Consider the following 14,438-nt stretch of genomic DNA (forward strand, 5'->3'; position numbering starts at 1 on the left):
CACTGAAATTTTCACCAACTCAGAAATGGACATCGATCAATTTTTCTGCTACAAAACCACAAGAAAATACTGAATTCTTTAATACTAAAGAAGGACGACTCAGCAGATATAACCAGTAATGAGCAAATTTTGTATGCAAATTGCCTCTTCAGAGAAAAAGAGTCTACAACCAATTTTCACATTTTTTTTTATACCACTCCACCACTAGTGATTTTGTGTGACGTGTAAAAAGAAGTCACATCATAAATATGGATAAAAAACTGTGAAAAAAAATGGGACATACCTTTAACAAATTCAATTTAAAAAGTAATGGACTTGGAGCAAACAAATGCTTTTACAATAGCACACAACTTTTAAAAATATGCCTAAAAACTAAAAAGGCAGCAAAATACTGGCGCAACACATATGATAAATACCCCTCAAAGTGTTTATGTATATACATGTTACCTAGTGAAGCACAGACACATGTCTCTTGCCATAACTGATACAGACAGGTCAATTCGTACCAGTAACTCCCGCAGCCTCGGGTTGATTAGGTCTTGTAGGTTTGTTTTGTCTTCTGGGCCCACAGCCTGTTTGTATTGCCACCTTTCTGGCACAAATGGCCACTTCATTTCCTTTGCCTCTTGGATAAGTGTCCCCAGATTGTCCGGGAGAGAAGCTGAAAAAGGTCAAAGTGCATTAAAGATATATCCGTTACATAATGACAAGACTCATCTGTTATGTTGTGGTATGCACGGCACATAAGAATACCTCACTTTCCATACACCTTTGTGCACTTGCTACACATTGTTGCCCTCTACCACAACAGTGATAATAAGAAAATGTCTATCAACTCAAGGTCTATTCTCTTCTGCCCTCAAGGTAAGGTGAAGCAATCGGCCATTAAATAGGTTTCTAATGGGAAGCAAATCATTAAGATAAGTGGAGACAAGCTTGTACTCTCTACAGGAAGTAAACCATCGTCTCTGTAATCAATAGGAGAAAGAAAAATCTAATTTCACCTGCTAAAACAACATTGTTTTCATGTCATAGCACTTAACAGTATAGCCCCAGGCATAATAATATGTTCATGTGCCTGCATCTATGGTCATTTTCACATCCACAACCATTACCTTTCTAGCAAAATGTTGTGTATGACACGGTTTATTGCATTATGTGTTATAATTCCAGATTGTTCAGAGAATCAATGCAGATTGTTCAGAGAATCATTCCAGATTGTTCAGAGAATCATTCCAGATTGTTCAGAGAATCAATTCAGATTGTTCAGAGAATAATTTCAGATGGTTCAGAGAATAATTTCAGATCGTTCAGAGAATCAATTCAGATTGTTCAGAGAATCAATCCAGATTGTTCAGAGAATCAATCCAGATTGTTCAGAGAATCATTCCAGATTGTGCAGAGAATCATTCCAGATTGTTCAGAGAATCATTCCAGATTGTTCAGAGAATAATTCCAGATTGTTCAGAGAATCAATCCAGATTGTTCAGAGAATCATTCCAGATTGTTCAGAGAATCAATCCAGATTGTTCAGAGAATCATTCCAGATTGTTCAGAGAATCAATTCAGATTGTTCAGAGTGTTCTGTCCTCACTAAATGAGGCAGGCTCATACTTAGTTATACAGTCAGCTAAACCGCTATACCGGATGTCCAATAAGGAGACTGTGGTTGAGTCTGTGCTTTATTAAACGTAGTGGTATATTGATGCGGTGAAACTGTGAACAATGATATACATAGAATCAGTGCATGGCATAGAACAGATACATAATACACATGATATACATTATGCATAACATTTAGAAAGCTAGTGACTAAACTAGGAGTACAACTGGTTAAACTAAGCTAATATAGAGCAGAAATATCTATAGGAAGCATAAAGACATACCGGCAATGCAATCGCAAGGGGGATGAAGTGAAGCGTCTTTCCTTGAAGGCAAACCGAAGAAAGTGAAAGGAAAAATGGAGGGAAATGGAGGCTGAGCTACCATAATGCATTGCAAAGGAGGAGGAGAATCAGACATGGATAATACAAAAACAAGATTGAACTGCCAACATAACTCTGACCGCTAGAGGGAGCCAAAGCACTAAAAACAAATAAAGATATGAACATCCATACTGAGAAACCTGCAATTACGCAAACAGATAATCAGGGTAACAATATTAGATGGCGGAGACAGAACACTCCCCGTCTGGCATCAACGGATGTCACTACTCCTTTCTTCCGAAGGCAACAATAGGACCAGTTCAGATACCGGTCTGGAAAATGTCTTAGGTTCATTCCCTTTGGTCATCCTTAGCTCAACTTTGCGGACGTTGCCGTCCTTGCTCGGGAACGTTGTGGTAACTATACCACTGGTGCCGGTGAATCTGACAGTCTTTCACAAGAACAAGGTCACCTATGTTCAGATTAGGTTTAGTAGTTTGCCACTTCGTCCGTGGCTGCAGGGTAGACAAATATTGTTTGCGCCACCTGTCCCAGAAAGTATTTGCAAGACTTTGTACCTGTCTCAATTGGCGCTTGTAGAGGTCCTTCACGTCGAATCCTCCTGGAGGGGCACTGGACAGTCCTGTTTTCTGGGTAAGTAAAGTAGCTGGTGTCAATAACAAAGGCTCCTCAGGGTCGTTAGGAACTGGAACCAGGGGTCTTGCGTTAATTATAGCTGCAGCTTCAGCCATGAAGGTGATGAGACTTTCGTGGGTGAGTCTCGCTGCTCCTTCTTGAAGAAGAGTGGAGTCAAGAATTCTCCGTACTAGACCAATCATTCGTTCCCAAGATCCTCCCATATGTGAAGAGTGAGGTGGGTTGAATGACCATGTGCAGCCTTGGTCACTGAGGAACCTCTCGAGAGTCTTATAGTTTAGATTTGAGGGTATTCCTAATTCCTTTGCTGCACCAACGAAGTTAGTACCTCTGTCTGAACGTATGTGCTTGATAAGACCACGGATGGCCATAACACGTCTTAAGGCATTGATGAAGCTTGACGTGTCAAGGGACTCGATGACCTCTATGTGGACGGCTCTGATTGACATGCAAGTGAACATGACTGCCCAACGTTTACTATTGGCTTGGCCGCCTCTCGTACGACGTGTAACAAGTGACCAAGGCCCAAACACATCGAGACCAACGTAAGTAAAAGTAGTAAAGGGAGGGTCTGGGCTGAGTCTATCTGCTGGTAGGTCAGCCATCTTTTGGGTTTGAGTTGAACCACGAAGCTTACGGCAGGTAACACATTTGTAGATGACACTACTGATGAGTCTTTTTGCACCGATGATCCACAAGCCAGCAGATCTGATGGCTCCTTCTGTAAATAGTCTTCCTTGGTGCTTGACCAGATTGTGGTAATGTTGTACGATTAGGTAGGCAACATGACATTTTCCGGGAAGTATAAGAGGGAATTTCTCCACAAACTCCATCTCAGCTTCTTTGAGTCGGCCTCCTACTCTCAGCAGGCCGCTGTTGTCGATGAATGGGTCGAGTTTTCTCAATACGCTGCTTGCTGGTATTGGAGCTTTGTTAGTAAGACATTGGATTTCTGCAAAGTAGGTTTCTCTTTGAACAGTGAGGATGATGTGATTTCTAGAGAACTCTAAGTCGGAGGTAACGTAGGTATTTTTACAAAGATGCCAACCTTTACATTTTTCTGTGCCACAAGTTCTGATAGCCATGAATGAGCGAGCTATATGTGTCAGGCAGGTAATGGCTCGAGTAAGTGACTTCCAACTTGAGAATCTGTCGAACCTGCAAGATCCAAGCTGGATAACAGAGGTCATTGTATGTAGTGTAGACACCTGAGGGCGGATTTCAGCATCTGAGTCCTCTCCTACAAGTTCGAAGGTGTCTGGAAAACATTCCTCAATGTACAATAGTTTTGGTCCAGAGAGCCACGTTGTGCTTCCTAGTCGACTTGCGTCAACTGCTCTAGTTGCATGATCTGCGGGATTCTGGTCTGTGGGTATGTAATGCCACTGCTGTGGGTGAACTGATCTCCTGATTCGTAGCACTCTGTTATTGACATAAACGTAGAATCATCTGGTTTCGTTGTGGATATATCCCAGGACTACTTTGCTGTCTGAGTAGAACTTGGCCTGTGTCAGGTCGATATCCATTTCGGATGCGATGAACTCCGCTAACTCAACGGCTAAGACTGCGGCACAAAGCTCTAACCTGGGTATAGTGTGCTCTGGTTGTGGTGCGAGTTTGGCCTTTCCCATGATGAAACCAATGTGGCACTGACATTTGGAGTCTACAGTTTTGAGGTAGGCAACAGCGGCAATTGCTTTGACAGAAGCATCTGCAAATACGTACAGTCTTTGGCTCTGTATCTCAGTAGATGGCACAGGGGTGTATGGTCTTGGCATATGCAAGTTGGAGAGTGCCGCTAACGAGTTCTTCCACTCTTCCCACTGGATCTTCTTATCAGGTGGCAGAGGTGCATCCCAGTCAGATGTTTCCCTAGTTAAGTCTCTTAGTAGGGCCTTGCCTTGTATAGTAACAGGAGCTGCGAAACCCAAGGGGTCGTACAGACTGTTGATGGTAGACAGTGTCATGTCTCACGACTTGAGAAATCATTTAATATTTGCATTGCTTGTGTTCGTTCCTTCTTTCTAGGCAGAAGTTTGCCTTTCCCTGTATTTTGTCCCAACTCTCTCACTGTAGTCTTGTGATGTATGTTTGTTCACGCCCTTATTCTCCATTTTGTCATCATTCCTCCATCTGTATGCATCCTACTACATGTCCTCTCTTGAATATTCCTTTTTACCTGCTACTTTCATCATAATACAAGAATTTCAGTTAAAGCAACTCTCTTTTCCTGGAGTCTTCTTACATGAGATCGTGGCTGAGTTAAGCTGTCTGATTAATCGGTATGAACGTGAGTACAGGTGAATACGGAAGCGCCTAAAAAGAAGGGTCTATCCAGGCACCACTATGTTCTACATATCCATGAGTCAGAATAGACAGGACGCCTCTACGTGTGAAAGGCCTTTCTTCCTGGCTGACCTGAAAGGTGAAAGTGTCTGATTGTAGATTCCAGAGAAGCCCGAGGCTGCGTTGCATTGGTGCGGGGTCTGACCACAGGTCCAGGTCACTGAGACCATTACATAGGTCCTGAGAAGGGAACGCTTCCATGAGTTCTTGGCTGTTTGAGGCTATTTTATGAAGCCTAAGGTTCGAGCAGGCAAGCATGTCCTGAGCTCTCCTGAGAAGACTGATGGCAGTCTCATTTGAAGGCATGGCTTTTAGACAGTCGTCGACATAAAAGTCCTTTTCTATGAATTGTCTGACATCTGTTCCGTATTCTGCTTCTTCTTCCTGAGCCGACCTTTTGAGTCTGTAAATGGCGACTGCAGGTGAAGGACTGTTGCCAAAGATGTGCACTCTCATGCGATACTCTGTGACTTCTTTAGTAGGATCATTGTCTCTGTACCAGAAGAATCTTAGGAAGTTCCTGTCTCTCTCTCTCACAAGGAAACAATGGAACATTTGCTGGATGTCAGCGATGAAGGCAATGGAATCCTTACGGAAGCGCATAAGTACACCCAGTAGTTTGTTATTGAGGTCTGGTCCTGTCAGCAGAACGTCATTCAGGGAGACATCATTAAATTTAGCACTGGAATCAAACACGACTCTGATCTGGCCTGGTTTCTTAGGGTGGTATACTCCGAACATGGGTAGGAACCAGCATTCTTCAGAGTCTTTGAGAGTGGGAGCTAGTTCTGCGTGACGGTTTTCAAAAATCTTTGACATGAAGGAGAAAAAGTGATCTTTCATCTCTGGTTTCTTTTGCAGATTACGAATGAGAGAGGAGAAACGTTGTAATGCCTGATTTCTGTTGTTCGGTAGACGTGGTCTGTGGGTTTTGAAGGGAAGAGGTGCGACCCAGCTGTTGGTCTCATCTTTAACGAGTCCCTTGTCCATTACCTCTAAGAACAACTTGTCCTCTACCGACATTGCCACTTGGTTGTCCTGCTTAGTTCTCTGGAAGACTGTGCACCCTAACTGATCCTCATAGCTTCCCGACACTATACTGCTGTCGTGAGTAAAATCTATTAAATGGTTGGGCAGTTGGATGCTGTGTGGCAGTTCCCTGACATGGAACTCATTGTTACAAGGTTGAAACAGAGATGGACGTCCTTTCTCCAATGTATTTGTCAGCATGCTTGTCACAGAAGATGGGGCGTGCATGCGTCCCAAGCATACGTTGCCAATTTTGACCCATCCTAGGTCTAGCCTTTGGGCATAGGGAGCATTGTGGAGTCCATTGATATGACGTCTCACTTTATGAACCTGCAGGATATCTCTCCCCAACAGCAGAATTATCTGGGCCTGATGGTCGAGTTCTGGTATAAGGTGTGCTATTCGTTTTAAGTGAGCGTGATGGATTGCTACATCTGGTGTAGGGATTTCAGATCTATTGTCTGGGATCTGGTTACATTCGATGATCGTAGGTAGTGGTAGGCAGAATTGTCCGTCTAAAGACTCGATCTGGTAGTCAGTAGCTTTCCTGCCTGCTGTTGTCACAGTACCTGCACACGTCTTTAAGGAGTAGGGAGTGCTTGGCCCTTTGATGTTGAATAGGTCAAAGAACGTTGATCTAGCCAAGGATCGATTACTTTGATCATCCAAGATAGCATACAGTCTTACAGCTTGGTCTCTATGGCCCTTCGGGTATACTTTGATGAGGCACATTTTTGAACAGGACCTACTGTCTATTGTCCCTTTGCAGACCTCGGTGCATTGTGAAGTGATCTCTGGCGTAGCTGTATCAGTGTTCCTTTCCTCCCCGCCATGCTCACTGTCAGCAGGCATGTTTTGTGTACTCCATGGAGCTGGGCCAGGGTGTAGAGCGGTGTTATGGTCTGTGGTGCCACATTCTGTGCATTTTACACTGACCTTGCAATCCTTGGCGAGATGAGCTGTGGACGAGCAGCACTTGTAGCAGATACCGTTTTCTTTCAGGAAGCTTCTGCGATCTGGCATAGATTTTCCTCTGAAAGCTTTGCATTTCAGGAGAGGATGAGGCTTCTGATGAAGTGGGCACTGCTTGTCAGGGTCCTGCACCTTTGTTTCTGATTGGGAGCAGCCAGCAGACCTGTAATTAGAACCTGAAGAAGAAACATAAGTCTTGTGTACTGCCACAGATGTTCTGCGTGGATTTGCAGGTGGTGACGGTGTGGCATATGGTATTGCAAAGTCAAAGCTGGGATCGTTTCTAATTCTCGCTTGTTGGTGTATGAAGTCTACAAAAACGGAGAAGGGAGGGAATGGAACGCTGTGTTTGTATTTGTACGTGGAACCATGTGTGAGCCTCCTCTCCTGTAGATTGTAGGGCAACTTCTGGACTATAGGGTTAACACCTCTGGCTGTGTCGAGAAATGCAAGTCCCTGTAGGTCGTCCTCGTATTTGGCAACTTGGACTTCCTTTAGCAAGTCGCTTAGCTCTCTAAGTTTCTGGAGACCTTTGTTAGATATTTTAGGAAAGTCATCGATTCTTTTGAACAAGGCTCTTTCTATTACTTCTGCTGAGCCGTAACACTCATCCAGCCTTTTCCAGATCTCTTTGAGGCCAGTCTCAGGGCGGTTTATATTAATGTCTCTGACCCTTACTGCGTGTTTGACTGACTCTTCTCCCAGGTATTTGACTAACAGGTCTATCTCTTCCCTGTGTTGTAGCCCCAAGTCTCTAATGACATTTTGGAAGGAAGCATTCCAAGCTCTGTAACCTTCAGCTCGGTCAGTGAATTTCATGAGTCCCTTGGCAACCAGTTCACGTCGTGTGAAGAACTTGGCAAATTCTGTCGTGAACTGGTTGTCAGCAGAGTATACTGGTGATGGGTCGCCCTGATAGTGATGTGAGGTGCGTTCGTACCTGTTAGTGTCCTAATGGTGGCGCCAGCCGGTGTCGTATTGCTTCGGCCTGATGTACGGTGCGTCAGCAGGGTGATCCACGTTGGTTACCTGATGAGGGGCAAGGTAGTCATTAGCAGAGTTGTTTTGCCTCACATTTTCGAGTTTGTTTCTGTCCTGAGCCTCGTGACGACTCTCGCTCACTTCGCTAGAGGTGTCGTATTCTGGTTTTGGTACTGGTTCAGGGTTATAGTTTGGATCAGGAAGGTCATTAACATACTGAGATGTGCGTTGTGGTGAGTCTTGCAGTGGAAACTCCAGACTCGACGTACTGCTTTGGCTATGCAGCTTGGGATTTTGCGCGGCTTCTAGCGATTCTGCTTCGGCGAGGGCTGCGGCAGCTTCCCTTTTTGCTGCTAGGCTTTCTAAGGCGGCATCCACACGTGCCTTCTCTAACTGCGACCTTCTCTCTTGATCGGCTCTCTCATCATCTATGCGTGATTTTTCTAACTGCAACCTTCTCTCTTGATCGGCTCTCTCATCATCTATGCGTGCTTTTTCTAACTGCAACCTTCTCTCTCTAAGCGCGACCTTCTCTCTTCGTCATCTAGGCGTGCTTTTTCTAATTTAAGTTGCATCTCTTGGTCAGCAAAGCTTGCTCGTATTTTGGCAGCTTCAGCATTTGCGCGGGCAATGGCGACAGCGCTGCTGATGGATGTTGTCTTTGAGGAGACGGAAGTAACAGATCTTGTCCTATGCGATTTGTGAGACATGGTGTCATGGGAAAGTGCTTGGCTGTGCAGAGATTGCTGTAGCTGTATTTAGTCTCTGAGTAGCCGGTGAATTGAATTCCACTAGTTGGATGGTTGCCGTTTCACTGTTCTGTCCTCACTAAATGAGGCAGGCTCATACTTAGTTATACAGTCAGCTAAAACGCTATACCGGATGTCCAATAAGGAGACTGTGGTTGAGTCTGTGCTTTATTAAACGTAGTGGTATATTGATGCGGTGAAACTGTGAACAATGATATACATAGAATCAGTGCATGGCATAGAACAAATACATAATACACATGATATACATTATGCATAACATTTAGAAAGCTAGTGACTAAACTAGGAGTACAACTGGTTAAACTAAGCTAATATAGAGCAGAAATATCTATAGGAAGCATAAAGACATACCGGCAATGCAATCGCAAGGGGGATGAAGTGAAGCGTCTTTCCTTGAAGGCAAACCGAAGAAAGTGAAAGGAAAAATGGAGGGAAATGGAGGCTGAGCTACCATAATGCATTGCAAAGGAGGAGGAGAATCAGACATGGATAATACAAAAACAAGATTGAACTGCCAACATAACTCTGACCGCTAGAGGGAGCCAAAGCACTAAAAACAAATAAAGATATGAACATCCATACTGAGAAACCTGCAATTACGCAAACAGATAATCAGGGTAACAATATTAGATGGCGGAGACAGAACACAGAGAATAATTTCAGATTGTTCAGAGAATAATTTCAGATTGTTCAGAGAATAATTCCAGACTGTTCAGAGAATCAATCCAGATTGTTCAGAGAATAATTCCAGATTGTTCAGAGAATCAATCCAGATTGTTCAGAGAATCAATCCAGATTGTTCAGAGAATCATTCCAGATTGTTCAGAGAATCAATTCAGATTGTTCAGAGAATAATTTCAGATTGTTCAGAGAATAATTTCAGATTGTTCAGAGAATAATTCCAGATTGTTCAGAGAATCATTCCAGATTGTTCAGAGAATCATTCCAGATTGTTCAGAGAATCAATCCAGATTGTTCAGAGAATCAATTCAGATTGTTCAGAGAATAATTTCAGATTGTTCGGAGAATCAATTCAGATTGTTCAGAGAATCAATCCAGATTGTTCAGAGAATCAATCCAGATTGTTCAGAGAATCATTCCAGATTGTTCAGAGAATCATTCCAGATTGTTCAGAGAATCATTCCAGATTGTTCTGGCAGCTGATCTCAAGTATGTAAGCATCCCCTGCTTGGTCAGTGTAGTCTCACAAGGCAATTATTTTCCATATTACTTGTAAAGGACATTACATATTGGTATTATAAGAGGGAGGTTTTAACAAAGATATTTTCATTCTTGAATGTATATGTATAGATAGAGTATAGAATACATAGTGTCAGATTAGATTCAAGATCAGATTCAATAAGGGCAGATAATATGAATAGAGCCATTTATGTTACAGACATGACCACTTCAGTATATCAAAACACAGAAAAAAAATAATTCATAATATGATAATGGTCAATTAGTCTCTGGTTAGTTTTGAAAATGATAAATGTGCCATAATGGAAAGGGTGCAGCACAATTTGGCGCACCCTAAAATAATAATGCATTTAGGCTGAATAAGTTCATTAATCCATTTGTTTGTGCTAAAATATTCCATGCAGGCCACGCTGCACTAAGAGGGCTATCATTTTGTCCAATTTCGTTATATTTAATCCAATTATCTTCTATAATTTTAATTACAATGATACAGTTGGAGACACTGGAGATGCTATTATGCTAAAATGTCTTTCTACCCAGCACACATAATCGGCAATGCTTCTAGCAAGATCCATTAAAGGGACACTGTCACCTGAATTTGGAGGGAACCATTTTCAGCCATGGAGGCGGGGTTTTGGGGTTTTTGATTCACCCTTTCCTTACCCGCTGGCTGCATGCTGGCTGCAATATTGGATTGAAGTTCATTCTCTGTCCTCCATAGTACACGCCAGCGCAAGGCAAGATTTCTTTGTGCAGGCATGTACTACGGAGGACAGAGAATGAACTTCAATCCAATATTGCAGCCAGCATGTAGCCGGCGGGTAAGGAAAGGGTGAATCAAACACCCCAAAACCCCGCCTCCATGGCTGAAGATTGTTCCCTCCAAATTCAGGTGACAGTGTCCCTTTAAAGAGAAGACAAATCTCTTAAAATTGTACAGTAAAAGTATTGGGTACAATTGCAGACAAAAACTGTGCTCGCAATTCATCCCTCAGAAACACTGGTGGACTTCATAGAAAACTGTCAAGCAATTTTTCAATTATAAGGAGAACCCTTTAAATGCTATTCCTGATTTTGGTAATGAGAATGAAAAATACTGACCAATATATTGTGTAAAATATGGTGTCTTACAGAAGAATTATACATTGGCACGTGGTCCGCATTTCCATAGTACAGGGCAGTGGGCACAGTGTGCTACACTTAGGCCTCATTCAGACATGTACCCGTTATGTGGCTGTTCACAAGTCCGTGTTTGTTTTGTACACCGAGTAGTCCGACAAAAGAACAAACAAATGGAGGCATGACTGATTTTGATCATAATTATGGATCTAACTCACCCTTCCACATAAATGGATTAAATAAAAACTCACTGAGATCCATCCTAGTTGCTTCCTAGTGGTTTTCACTGACCGATAGAAGATTAAGAAACCGCCTGCAGTTTTTTGAAGCATGCAAGAAAAACTGATGAAACAGTGATGGGTAAACACTGACACACGGACCAAACAGTGATGGGTAAACACTGACACATGGAGCAAACACTGATGGGTAAACACTGACACATGGATCAAACACTGATGGGTAAACAATAACACATGGACCAAACACTGATGATAAACACTGACACACGGACCAAACACTGATGGGTAAACACTGACACATGGAGCAAACACTGATGGGTAAACACTGACACACGGACCAAACATTGATGGGTAAACACTGACACATGGAGCAAACACTGATGGGTAAACACTGACACATGGATCAAACACTGATGGGTAAACACTGACACATGGAGCAAACAGTGATGGGTAAACACTGACACACGGACCAAACATTGATGGGTAAACACTGACACATGGAGCAAACACTGATGGGTAAACAATAACACATGGACCAAACACTGATGGTAAACACTGACACACGGACCAAACACTGATGGGTAAACACTGACACATGGAGCAAACACTGATGGGTAATGTTGTGAATTCTGTTGTCGGGCTCCCTCCTGTGGTCATGAATGGTACTTCGGCTGGTTCTGTCCATGGGCTTCCTCTGGTGGGTGTTTCTGAGTTTCCTTCCACAGGTGACGAGGTTAATTCGTTAGCTGGCTGCTCTATTTAACTCCACTTAGATCTTTGCTCCATGCCACCTGTCAATGTTCCAGTATTGGTCTAGTTCACTCCTGGATCATTCTTGTGACCTGTCTTCCCAGCAGAAGCTAAGTTCCAGCTTGTATTTCTTTGGTTTGCTATTTTTCTGTCCAGCTTGCTATTTTTTTTGTTGTCTTGCTTGCTGGAAGCTCTGGGACGCAGAGGGAGCGCCTCCGCACCGTGAGTCGGTGCGGAGGGTCTTTTTTGCGCCCTCTGCGTGGTCTTTTTGTAGGTTTTTGTGCTGACCGCAAAGTAACCTTTCCTATCCTCGGTTTGTTCAGTAAGTCGGGCCTCACTTTGCTAAATCTATTTCATCTCTGTGTTTGTATTTTCATCTTTACTCACAGTCATTATGTGTGGGGGGCTGCCTTTTCCTTTGGGGAATTTCTCTGAGGCAAGGTAGGCTTTATTTTTCTATCTTCAGGGCTAGCTAGTTCCTTAGGCTGTGCCGAGTTGCATAGGGAGCGTTAGGCGCAATCCACGGCTATTTCTAGTGTGTTTGATAGGATTAGGGATTGATGTAGCAGAGTTCCCATGTCCCAGAGCTCATCCTTTATTATCAGTAACTATCAGGTCATTCCGTGTGCTCTTAACCACCAGGTCCATTATTGTCCTGACCACCAGGTCATAACAGGGTAAACACTGACACACGGACCAAACACTGATGGGTAAACACTGACACATGGAGCAAACACTGATGGGTAAACACTGACACATGGACCAAACACTGATGGGTAAACACTGATACATGGACCAAACACTGATTGGTAAACACTGACACACGGAACAAACACTGATGGGTAAACACTGACACATGGACCAAACACTGATGGGTAAACACTGACACACGGACCATGTATGTAGTAGAAGGTAATGCCAGAGAGGGTGGCCAGCATAAGAACAGGAGCTGGAGGGGAACCGCCAGGATATAGGAGAAGTCCACTGAGACGCGGAGTAGTAGTACCTTCTACTACATACATTTCCCACACAAGTTCTATTTATAGTCTCTGTGTATACATGGAATCTCTACCTTATTTCCTAGCAGTCGTTTGACTGCATCAGGCACGACCCGTATCCCAATTTATGGCGTAGTCGTCACACATTTAAAGGCACAGCACGTGACTGATGAAAGCTCAATAAGGGCTGAAACGTTTCCAGTGCTACCTTAATACCAATAAAAATCTATGAAGCAATAAGATTTAAGTTGAGTGCGAGACTTTTATATTATATACTGGATGGTTTGGGAACCTAGTCTCTGCACCATAACATAGTGCACACGGAATTTACTTAAAGGGACACTGTCACCTGAATTTGGAGGGAACAATCTTCAGCCATGGAGGCGGGGTTTTTGATTCACCCTTTCCTTACCCGCTGGCTGCAATATTGGATTGAAGTTCATTCTCTGTCCTCCATAGTACACGCCTGCGCAGCATGCAGCCAGCGGGTAAGGAACGGGTGAATCAAAAACCCCAAAACCCCGCCTCCATGGCTGAAGATTGTTCCCTCCAAATTCAGGTGACAGTGTCCCTTTAAGTACTGATGGTAAACACTGACACACAGACCAAACACTGATGGAAATTGGTCCGTTCTTCGCATTAGAGAAAAATCACTGATGTCGGAATGAGGCCTTACTGAAAGTTAACTAAAAACATAAGCTAGCATAATTAATTATATCATCAAATCGTGGGCGACAGTCACCATTTGTCAAATTTGAAAAGATGCCCTCCACATAGAGCTTTGTAGATTTTCCTTCATAATGAAGCATGACATCTTCAAAGATACCACTTTATCCTGCCCCTTAAAGTCATGTAATGGTGATTTTCTTTGAATATTTATGGCAGTGATGACCTATAAGTAGAATTACCAGAGTTTTTTTTACATAGGCTAACAAACAGACCACCCAAAATGACCAGTGATGCAAGAAGGATGACAGATATGCTTCCTAAAGAGCAATCTTCACAGAGCACAAGAATCCCAGTGAAAATGCCTACGGCAAAGAAGGATGGCTGGCTGGTCTGAGAAGATAAACAGAGACATGAGAGGACACTATGAACTGTTCTGTGTATGGATGGTGAGTCTGAGAGAATAGAAGTGATACACCAATGTCCACTAAGTCTGGTGTCATAGGCTCAATTAACAGTGATTTTGAGATTGTTTTTTCGTGGCACATTATACTGTAATTTATGATAATGGTAAATTTAGGTCAATACATGTTTTGCTTATTTATAAAAAAAAATCTGAAATTTTAAAAAATTTGAAATTTTCGAACTTTAACCCCTTTACCCCCCAAGGGTGGTTTGCACGTTAATGACCAGGCCAATTTTTACAAGTCTGACCACTGTCCCTTTATGAGGTTATAAATCTGGAATGCTTCAATGGATCCCAGTGATTCTGACATTGTTTTCTCG

At 43.0% G+C, this 14,438-nt stretch overlaps 1 protein-coding gene across 1 annotated transcript in view; it reads right to left on the reverse strand.

Moving 5' to 3' along the window:
• Nucleotides 1-14,438, reverse strand: part of ALPK1 (alpha kinase 1) — a 280,064-nt gene that overhangs the window by 94,341 nt on the left and 171,285 nt on the right. Inside the window, exon 3 of the mRNA XM_069743837.1 lies at nucleotides 507-661. Coding sequence (XP_069599938.1) covers nucleotides 507-661 — 155 coding nt within the window. The remainder of the gene's footprint in view (nucleotides 1-506; nucleotides 662-14,438) is intronic.

The sequence above is a fragment of the Ranitomeya imitator genome, chromosome 1 (assembly GCF_032444005.1).
Source record: "Ranitomeya imitator isolate aRanImi1 chromosome 1, aRanImi1.pri, whole genome shotgun sequence".
Lineage (NCBI taxonomy): Eukaryota > Metazoa > Chordata > Amphibia > Anura > Dendrobatidae > Ranitomeya > Ranitomeya imitator.